The 11,390-nt window shown below is 38.6% G+C and overlaps 1 protein-coding gene and 1 pseudogene across 2 annotated transcripts; both read right to left on the bottom strand.

Moving 5' to 3' along the window:
• Positions 1-407: 407 nt before the first annotated feature.
• Positions 408-2,273, bottom strand: LOC149037009 (uncharacterized). Its single transcript, XM_089188319.1, has 2 exons — positions 1,670-2,273; positions 408-829 (listed from the first exon to the last, which is right to left on the bottom strand). The coding sequence occupies exons 1-2, from the start codon at positions 1,917-1,919 to the stop codon at positions 741-743; spliced, it is 339 nt and encodes a 112-aa protein (XP_089044445.1). The 5' UTR covers positions 1,920-2,273; the 3' UTR covers positions 408-740.
• A 6,890-nt stretch (positions 2,274-9,163) lies between these two features.
• LOC149037008 (tyrosine-protein kinase Lck-like) lies at positions 9,164-11,357 on the bottom strand (annotated as a pseudogene). Its single transcript, XR_016181369.1, has one exon. The product of XR_016181369.1 is annotated as a tyrosine-protein kinase Lck-like (transcript).
• Between the last annotated feature and the right edge of the window lie 33 nt (positions 11,358-11,390).

Genomic DNA, 11,390 nt, shown 5'->3' with positions numbered 1-11,390 from the left:
AGATTGTTATAATTTTGTCATTTAGGCAAGAAAGAGAGGTGTTGCATTGAAGTGCATTTGAAAGGTTTCAAAAATCTTGTTCCACACCTAAGGTTGTTTCATTTAACCAAAAAATTCCATCTACCAACATATAAATGAGACCTTTCTTATATTGCAAATGGGTCAAACTAAAGAAATTTGTTAGATGCCTAGTGTACGTGTTTCTGTGGAGGCAAATGTGTTCTTTTCCAAGTTGTAAGCAGAAACATTCAGCTGAATGCTTTCAGATACTGGTAATTGTGAAGAAGAGCTCCCCAAAAAACCTGTCGGCCGACTGTTGGTCAACTGTCGGCCGACAAACGGCCGACAGTTGGTCGTCTGTCGGCCGACAGTCGGCCGACTGTCGGCCGTTTGTCGGCTAGTTTTACTACATGTTCAAACTGTTATCGTGAAGCTACAGAAGAATCAACTCCAATTATGTATTTAGTTAATGCAATTTTGAAATCAAGCAATTCATTTACCATTGTGTAACTGTCCACAAGAGTTTTTCAACAAAAATAGTCTGGTGGTCAAAACTGGATGTGCCAGTAGGTGAACTTCATGTCTCATTTAACTGATCAGAAAGATGAATCTACACAGAGGGGATAACATGGAGATTGTCTCCAAAAATGCATGTAAAGTACCAACCCATATCAACCCTTTTGTTTTCATGAGCTAGATATGAAAGAAGGAATGTGGATTGGATTATTCAGCTCATGCTCTCACAATTTACCTTCAGAGTCATGAATAGGCAACTCTTTCCTGAGTCGCTTGTGAGGCTGATCTGCACTGTCAGATGCTGGTCTCTTGTCTGAAAAATATACATGCACCAAAATAAATTAACAACGATTGCCAACAGCATGTAGTGTCAAGTAGATCATGATTGTGGTTGTGGTAGTGGTAGTGGAGGAACCACATATATCATTAGAATATAATGAATTTCCTATGCAAAAGAAGTTCTCATAGACTTAATAAATTCAAAATTTGATATTGGTAAAATCAAGTGAGATCCTGGAGTCATAACCTTTTAAATAAGATTCTGTAATTGGTTCCCTTCTCTAACTTGAAATGATTCTTTGTTTGACTAAAAAAAGTTGTTACAGATTGCAAATGAGACTACTTTAATCCATATTAATTGAAAAAATGGGACCAGAGAAGAAAGAAAAAATTATCCAGAGTAAATATCAAAAGACCTGAAATGGGTAAACAAAACATACAGTATATGTACAAGCTACAGAGGTCTGATAATTAAAAAATATATGAACATTATTACACCTAAAACAAAAAAAATTGAATAAGTTAAAAGAAATATGCACCAATATTAGCAAGAATTAAAGCACATTCCAAAATTACTATGCATAAACTGTTTAAATTTGTTTAAATGAAGAAAATTCAACCAACTTATATTGAAACTTTAGACTGAGGCTAACCAATATCTTGCAAACAAATCACTTCTAGCATTGTCAAGACTTAAATAGCCAACACAAGCTTACTCAATGTTACAACAAGTTCTGTCCTGGTCAGAAACTTTGCATATATCTTAAAACCCTATGGTACTCCACTGTGAAAGAGTGATGGATGGTGTATAAAAAAACCTATCAACTATTTTTGGAAAAGATAAGTTGTCTTATGTAACTTTCTGTTGACTAACCTCTAAGTGCAACTCTCTCAAAGTGAACTTTCCTTGCTTTGTACTCTTCTATGTCCATTGTTGTTTTCAGCTTCAGCTCAGTCAGGTTATGTTCCTTCAAGATCTTTTCAGTCACAAAACAATTTTGAACCATTTCACCAAGACGACCAGATGAATAATCTGTCCACAACTTCTCCAAGCTTTGGAGAGACTCACACATCACTGTTATCACCAAACTTCCTTCAGAGACACCTGTGATAATGACCCTCATTTCTCTCAAGTATTCCTTAAATGTATTATGCTCTTCTCTTGACTGCGGTGGTGTGGTCTTCAGATAATTCGAAGCAATTGAGGACAAAACTCCAACTGCTTGACAATCTTCTGTTCCTGAATGAGACACACTTCCCTCTGTATGTAACACAGCTATTGTTGTAGTCTGTATATTGGTTTCTTTAGGTTTCAAATTTTCCACATCAACCTTAATGTTCAATTTCTCATCTGTTAAATTGTAACAAACAGTCAAATTTAATCCCAGTTTATGTTTTTTTATCACCTCCTAGCTATTTGATGATTTAAACATTATTTAGTTATAACAGTATCAAACATACAGAGCTGCAATTAATAGCTAACTCATGTTTACTTCTTTTGCATTTACCACATACATGTAATGAATACCATGCAGTTGTCTGTTCTTTAACAGGACACAAGGTATAAAGAAAAGTTAACAAATTTAACCCTGACCACTTTTTTAAGATCAAAACTTGGTTTTTACCATAAACTAATGCAGCAAGCAGTTTCATTAGCTACAAAAATTTATTGCTTAGTTAACAAATAGAGAAGCCTTGATTGTAATCTGTTCTTTTGTAAAGCATGCAGGAAGTGGGAGCACCAAAGAAGAGTACGGAGAAACATGAGACATGGTCAAGTCATATACACTGCCTGTTTTAAGAAATATTTCCTTTTAGTTTTTGCTTATTTATTTGTAATACAGTACTAACAGTGCTAATCATTAATATTATTATTAACCATGTTAATTGAGCAATGTAAAGAGTCACTAAGGTATACCTCTTTTCTGTGAGTAGCTTTAAGAAAATTTTATTTGAGAAAACCATTCTAGTACTTGGTAAGTAATGGTAATTGCTTCTCAAACAACTGCCAATTGTCAGCAAGCAAGGCAAAAAGGCTAAAAGGTAACTAGGACTACAAAACCCAGTCAAAATGCAACAGTTTTACGAGCTTCTATAGCTACCAATTGCTAAACAATATCATCCTCACAGTTAAGTGAAAAGATTCCCATTTACTTTCCCATCTTACCATGAGGATGACCTCTCTGATGAACAAATCCTCTGCAATATGTTGAACTAACCCCAGCAGATGAATTTTGGTTATGTTCAGAAGATGGATGCCTGTTCTGTCCTAATATGGATAAGACACCAAACATGCCAATTAGACACTTGGGGTTAAAATAAGATACAGTTGACTCCTAAAACTCAAACCATTGCTAACTTGCACCTCCCTCCTAGATTTCCTTCATTACATCTATTGTAATTTAACCCTCCCTAACTCAAACCCTCAATAACTCAAACCTTCCATTAACTTAAAGCAATTTCTGTTTCCTAGCTGTAAGGTCATTCATACACTCCATAACTCAAACCACATTGAGCCACTTATGTGACATCAAAACAAGCACTTAACTGCAGGTCAAAACATTTACATTTACCTGATTGACCTGCAATAATTTAGTGTTCCATTTTCACTTGACTTCTCTGTAGTTAAATTCTCTTAAAATGAGTACTGTATGAATGGGCAAAATAATAAACACCCCTTTTCCCTTATTTTCAATGCCCTTGAAGGTTTGAGTTATCAGCATTCAACAGTATTAAAATATGTATGCAAATGAGCTTTCTCATCTCACCATGAAAGTATAGTCATAAAACTCATTACTCTACATGCAATATTTGACAGAAGATCTAACCAAAGCCATAGCCAATAAAAAGCTAGTTAACAGTCATTATTACAGTAAATGCAATTTATTCTAAAAGCAAATTATCACAAAATTTCTGTACTAACTATGTGATAGGTTTGACTACCTTGCTGGAAATTGAGATTTACTAAGGGTGCACAAAGATTCCCCTGACTATAATCCTCAGCTACAGGAGCAGGCAAGCCATGGCTAGAGGAACCTTTCAAAGTAAAAGTAAACCACAAGTTTAATACAGAATTACTCTGTGAAATGGAAATAGTTGAAATACCTTATGATGTTTTTGGTGAAAACTTACACTTGAAGCAATGCAAAGGTGTCAAAAAGGGAATACATTAGTACTTCTTGTCAGTGAGCAGGTTTAAGGAAATTTAGTTTAAGAAAACTGTAGTTATATGTAACTGTAATTAAATGGTTATTGGTACACTAACTGCTGCCATGTTAGCAAGCAAGCCAAAGGATGACTTCTCTGATGACCAATTATTCCTCTATAACAAATTGAACCACGCAAATCAATACTGATCATCTTCAGTACAAGGATGTCTGTTCTGGTCTGATATGGATGAGATGCCAACCATATCAATTAGACACTTTAGAGTTACAATTATTTCATTAAAATATGTCATATTTGCACCCATAAATGGAAAATTGAAATACATAGCAAAAGTAGGGTGTCTACAAAACGAAGACCGAAGACCGAAGACCGAAGACCGAAGACCGAAGACCGAAGACCGAAGACCGAAAAACGAAGACCGAAAAACGAAGACCGAAAAGCGAAGACCGAAAAACGAAGACCCTAATTTTTTTGCCCGAATAAGGCACGGGCAGTTAAAAAACTAACCCAAAGCGTTCCTCAGCACCAACCGATGTGAAATTAACAGGGGTCTTCGTTTTATAGAAAAGCCCCCCTAAATCTACAAAACGAAGACCGAAAAACGAAGACCGAAAAACGAAGACCGAAAAACGAAGACCCTAATTTTTTTGCCCGAATAAGGCACGGACAGTTAAAAAACTAACCCAAAGCGTTCCTCAGGACAAACCGATGTGAAATTAATGTGACGCCAATTGACGCGAAATAACTGCGGCTTTTGTTTTCCGTTTAAAAAGAACCGTGTGGATCTAAAAAGTAAAGACCGTTGCTAAAACTGTTTGCGACTAAACAAATAATTTAAAGCACTAAGGAAGACCGGGAGCGTTATTTGTTCTTCTTTGGGTCATAATTGAATGTCTTCATTTGAAAAACTCTTTTTAGTTGGAACTCTTGTTGCTCTCACTTGACTTGTAAATTTCTCACTTTTTAGTTCGGAACCCGAAAAAAGGTAATTTACATTTTACCGGAAGTACAAACTTTCAGAGCAATTAACTGACACAAGCCAAACATTTCTGGAGAATAAAAAAACACAAATGAAACAATTTTTAAAATTTCTAAACAGACAAATACCTTTTCTCTGCAAGCTATTGACGTTAACTTTAGTGCCAACACGCACAACGGAACTTTTTGCCGGCTGATTGCACTCTACAGACATAAAGCTCATGAAATCTAGCCGCTTTTCACCAACCATAAATGATTGACAGTTCTCGCCTTTTTGCGTTTTGCATTTTGACAAAAGCCTGACTTACCGCCGGCCTGATTATTTCGCTCTTCTTTGGTTGAATTGCGGTCATATCAAAATCTACAAAACGAAGACCGAAAAACGAAGACCGAAAAACGAAGACCCTAATTTTTTTGTCCGAATAAGGCACGGACAGTTAAAAAACTAACCCAAAGCGTTCCTCAGCACCAACCGATGTGAAATTAACAGGGGTCTTCGTTTTGTAGAAAAGCCCCCCTAAATCTACAAAACGAAGACCGAAAAACGAAGACCGAAAAACGAAGACCGAAAAACGAAGACCCTAATTTTTTTGCCCGAATAAGGCACGGACAGTTAAAAAACTAACCCAAAGCGTTCCTCAGCACAAACCGACGTGAAATTAACAGGGGTCTTCGTTTTGTAGAAAAGCCCCCCTAAATCTACAAAACGAAGACCGAAAAACGAAGACCGAAAAACGAAGACCCTAATTTTTTTGCCCGAATAAGGCACGGACAGTTAAAAAACTAACCCAAAGCGTTCCTCAGCACAAACCGATGTGAAATTAACAGGGGTCTTCGTTTTGTAGAAAAGCCCCCCTAAATCTACAAAACGAAGACCGAAAAACGAAGACCGAAAAACGAAGACCCTAATTTTTTTGCCCGAATAAGGCACGGACAGTTAAAAAACTAACCCAAAGCGTTCCTCAGCACCAACCGATGTGAAATGAACAGGGGTCTTCGTTTTGTAGAAAAGCCCCCCTAAATCTACAAAACGAAGACCGAAAAACGAAGACCGAAAAACGAAGACCCTAATTTTTTTGCCCGAATAAGGCACGGACAGTTAAAAAACTAACCCAAAGCGTTCCTCAGGACAAACCGATGTGAAATTAATGTGACGCCAATTGACGCGAAATAACTGCGGCTTTTGTTTTCCGTTTAAAAAGAACCGTGTGGATCTAAAAAGTAAAGACCGTTGCTAAAACTGTTTGCGACTAAACAAATAATTTAAAGCACTAAGGAAGACCGGGAGCGTTATTTGTTCTTCTTTGGGTCATAATTGAATGTCTTCATTTGAAAAACTCTTTTTAGTTGGAACTCTTGTTGCTCTCACTTGACTTGTAAATTTCTCACTTTTTAGTTCGGAACCCGAAAAAAGGTAATTTACATTTTACCGGAAGTACAAACTTTCAGAGCAATTAACTGACACAAGCCAAACATTTCTGGAGAATAAAAAAACACAAATGAAACAATTTTTAAAATTTCTAAACAGACAAATACCTTTTCTCTGCAAGCTATTGACGTTAACTTTAGTGCCAACACGTACAACGGAACTTTTTGCCGGCTGATTGCACTCTACAGACATAAAGCTCATGAAATCTAGCCGCTTTTCACCAACCATAAATGATTGACAGTTCTCGCCTTTTTGCGTTTTGCATTTTGGCAAAAGCCTGAGTTACCGCCGGCCTGATTAACCGATGTGAAATAAACAGGAGTCTTCGTTTTGTAGAAAAGCCCCCCTAAATCTACAAAACGAAGACCCTTGCTAAACCGCTTTTCCAGACCCCTGGGAAGGAAGAATCTATTACACGTTGTCGATTTCAACCGCGCGCGACAAAAAGGGGTGCATCAGTTGTCTAGACTGATGCGGTTTTAAATCGCAAAGGAGGCCAGCTTAGGGGGTGCAGGAGTTGTACAGCATTAAAGTATTTTTGTAACACGAGGTATTTTACAATTTCTAGCTGATCTTAAGCTTCCCATTATCTAGTAATTTTACAGCATGTAGGAAATATTCAGTACTCTGCTTAATACTAGGAAAGTTACTAGAGATAGTAGCATTCACAATGAGAAATGGCAAAAAACATCAGTGCAAAATCAATGTGCGTCTAAAAAAGGATTAATTTTGTAATATATTGTTCGAAACTAAAGCAATTATGTTTAAAATGTCGAATTTTGGGAACAGTTGACGCATCAAAATTTCCGCAATCATGGATTGGCTTGTGTCAGTTAATTGCTCTGAAAGTTTGTACTTCCGGTAAAATGTAAATTACCTTTTTTCGGGTTCCGAACTAAAAAGTGAGAAATTTACAAGTCAAGTGAGAGCAACAAGAGTTCCAACTAAAAAGAGTTTTTCAAATAAAGACATTCAATTATGACCCAAAGAAGAACAAATAACGCTCCCGGTCTTCCTTAGTGCTTTAAATTATTTGTTTAGTCGCAAACAGTTTTAGCAACGGTCTTTACTTTTTAGATCCACACGGTTCTTTTAAACGGAAAACAAAAGCCGCAGTTATTTCGCGTCAATTGGCGTCACATTAATTTCACATCGGTTTGTCCTGAGGAACGCTTTGGATTAGTTTTTTAACTGTCCGTGCCTTATTCGGGCAAAAAAATTAGGGTCTTCGTTTTTCGGTCTTCGTTTTTCGGTCTTCGTTTTGTAGATTTAGGGGGGCTTTTCTACAAAACGAAGACCCCTGTTCATTTCACATCGGTTGATGCTGAGGAACGCTTTGGGTTAGTTTTTTAACTGTCCGTGCCTTATTCGGGCAAAAAAATTAGGGTCTTCGTTTTTCGGTCTTCGTTTTTCGGTCTTCGTTTTGTAGATTTAGGGGGGCTTTTCTACAAAACGAAGACCCCTGTTAATTTCACATCGGTTTGTGCTGAGGAACGCTTTGGGTTAGTTTTTTAACTGTCCGTGCCTTATTCGGGCAAAAAAATTAGGGTCTTCGTTTTTCGGTCTTCGTTTTTCGGTCTTCGTTTTTCGGTCTTCGTTTTTCGGTCTTCGTTTTGTAGATTTAGGGGGGCTTTTCTACAAAACGAAGACCCCTGTTAATTTCACATCGGTTTGTGCTGAGGAACGCTTTGGGTTAGTTTTTTAACTGTCCGTGCCTTATTCGGGCAAAAAAATTAGGGTCTTCGTTTTTCGGTCTTCGTTTTGTAGATTTAGGGGGGCTTTTCTACAAAACGAAGACCCCTGTTAATTTCACATCGGTTTGTGCTGAGGAACGCTTTGGGTTAGTTTTTTAACTGTCCGTGCCTTATTCGGGCAAAAAAATTAGGGTCTTCGTTTTTCGGTCTTCGTTTTTCGGTCTTCGTTTTTCGGTCTTCGTTTTTCGGTCTTCGTTTTGTAGATTTAGGGGGGCTTTTCTACAAAACGAAGACCCCTGTTAATTTCACATCGGTTGGTGCTGAGGAACGCTTTGGGTTAGTTTTTTAATTGTCCGTGCCTTATTCGGGCAAAAAAATTAGGGTCTTCGTTTTTCGGTCTTCGTTTTTCAGTCTTCGTTTTGTAGATTTTGATATGACCGCAATTCAACCAAAGAAGAGCGAAATAATCAGGCCGGCGGTAAGTCAGGCTTTTGTCAAAATGCAAAACGCAAAAAGGCGAGAACTGTCAATCATTTATGGTTGGTGAAAAGCGGCTAGATTTCATGGGGCGACCCTAAAAGCCGGAACGGCGGAATGGCGGAATGGCGGAATGGCGGAATGGCGGAAAATGACCCCAAATCCTAAAACACGGAACGGCGGAAAATGACCCCAAATCCTAAAACACGGAACGGCGGAAAATGACCCCAAATCCTAAAACACGGAACGGCGGAAAATGACCCCAAATCCTAAAACACGGAACGGATCGCAGGGCATGTTGCACAAATTTTGTACAAAGACACCAAGCGCTTGGCTTATTTATCCCCACGACGATAACACGCGTGACTAAAATTAAGTGTTATTAATTTTTTTTCTTTTACTGAGTGGTATAAATAATAATGAACCATTATGCATGAAAGATAGCTGCGTTTTCGCGTTGTTAACCTGTTTAGTTACCTTTTGTTATGCAAAATTTGCCATGAGTTTTAGTCGCGGCATAAAAAGTCGCACAGCATGTGAAAACCAACTCGACATACCACATTACAATAAACAATTGTAACTTTGATACGTTTCCTGGTCACGTCTGTATTAATTTATTTATTTAAGTTGACCTCTCATTTTGGCACAGCAAGTGATCGCCAAAAACCACGGACAGAAATGCACAGCCATTGGTCCCATCACCAGGAACGTACGAGCTAGTTGCATTCTCAATGCAGGTTCCTTGGTTGACTGTGAGTGGTAAGTTTCTGCTGTTTGACAGGTCTTCATTTTTCAAGACATCTACAATGTATTTTGCATCTGGCCTGTCTTTCGGATGGAAACGCGTACAATATTCAGATAATTTGCGAAGTCGGAGGCAATTTACTGCATGTTGCATGCAATAGTGATCCGAGTGAGCCGGCTTCTCATTTTTAGAAATGAGCCCTTCTAACACAGATAGACAATTTCCGGTTTGAACCCTTTCCAACTCCATCTGAAAAGGGTACTTCAAGTCGGGATTGATAATGACGAACAATACCATCCCTAGGGCCCAGATATCCACAGCCTTTAGGTCTACTAAGGACAGAACTGATCCGTTCTGGTAAAATATTTCTGGTGCACGATAAGCGGGCGTTCCACGGGCAAGGTTGTTCGTAACCATGCGACACACATTATTTGTTTGATTAATCACGGATCGGCTTTCTCCAAAATCAGCAAGCTTGCAAATTATCGGCCTAGTTTGAAAAGCTTTCTCAATTTCGTGGCTGTCTTTTAAAGTGCAATAATGCTGGTTGGAGACCAGTATATTGGCAGGCTTTATATCACGGTGGACGATCCCAAGGTCATGCAAATGTGCAAGCCCTATCGCCGTTTCGAGGGCGATCTTTTCTTGAAGTGGAAATTGTTCGATTGCCTCATTAATGTGAATATATTGTAAAAGTCGGTCCAGACTGCTGACAATTTCTGAGCTGCCGAAGGGAGCGAAGTCGAAAAACAAATATTCAAGCATTATTGCACACGGTTCCATGCACACAGCTTGAAACCTAACGATATGTTCACTTTTAATCCCATGGAGTATTTTTGCCTCTTTGAGGAAAAGACGCTTTTCCTTCTCGTCCTCACCTAACAGTTTTTTGATAACGACCTTCTCAGAATTGTTTCTCGCCACAAAAACCAAACCATAGGATCCTCGACCGATAGCCTCTTCTTTGTCTCGCAACTGCTTCCACTCGAATAATGGTAAACCATGACAATCCAAAGATCCGTCTGAATTACACTTCCCTTTCAGAAAGGGCAATTTAAACGCCATAGAATTGATGATTTGCAATTTGTTGAGGAACAGAAGAAATCCGCTGAACGAATTGGTGAAATAGCCTCTTTTTTGTTTAGAAAGTTTATTTCTTCGCTGATATGTAAGCCGTAAATTTCACAATAGGATGGTGGTGTTTTGGACACCTGGTCGCGAAGAAATTCTTCAAATTCTTCTTGACGGCTTCCTTCGGCTAACTTTCTTTTGTCTTTTCACGCCATGAGAAATTCCCACGCGCGTGACACCCTGCAAACCTCGCTTCAACTAGTGTTACTCAAGTCCCAGAACTTATTCGTGGATGAAAAAACGCTCGTATTGAAGGGCTCGTAACGAGGGCTTGCTCTCACGCTAGTCTAAGTTTGGAGCTGGGGCTGAACGTTGTCATATTTTGAGAAGCCTGAAAACGTTCCTGTGATGTTCTCACATTTACAAGCATATGAGATATTATTGTTTCAATAAATCAATACAGACGTGACCAGGAAACGTATCAAAGTTACAATTGTTTATTGTAATGTGGTATGTCGAGTTGGTTTTCACATGCTGTGCGACTTTTTATGCCGCGACTAAAACTCATGGCAAATTTTGCATAACAAAAGGTAACTAAACAGGTTAACAACGCGAAAACGCAGCTATCTTTCATGCATAATGGTTCATTATTATTTATACCACTCAGTAAAAGAAAAAAAATTAATAACACTTAATTTTAGTCACGCGTGTTATCGTCGTGGGGATAAATAAGCCAAGCGCTTGGTGTCTTTGTACAAAATTTGTGCAACATGCCCTGCGATCCGTTCCGTGTTTTAGGATTTGGGGTCATTTTCCGCCGTTCCGTGTTTTAGGATTTGGGGTCATTTTCCGCCGTTCCGTGTTTTAGGATTTGGGGTCATTTTCCGCCGTTCCGTGTTTTAGGATTTGGGGTCATTTTCCGCCGTTCCGTGTTTTAGGATTTGGGGTCATTTTCCGCCGTTCCGCCGTTCCGCCATTCCGCCGTTCCGGCTTTTAGGGTCACCCGATTTCATGAGCTTTATGTCTGTAGAGT

The sequence above is a fragment of the Pocillopora damicornis genome, chromosome 11, assembly GCF_964200805.1.
Source record: "Pocillopora damicornis chromosome 11, jaPocDami1.2, whole genome shotgun sequence".
Taxonomy (NCBI): Eukaryota; Metazoa; Cnidaria; class Anthozoa; order Scleractinia; family Pocilloporidae; genus Pocillopora; species Pocillopora damicornis.
Note: the sequence above shows the minus strand (reverse complement) of the source record. Positions and strands in the feature narration are given on the sequence as shown.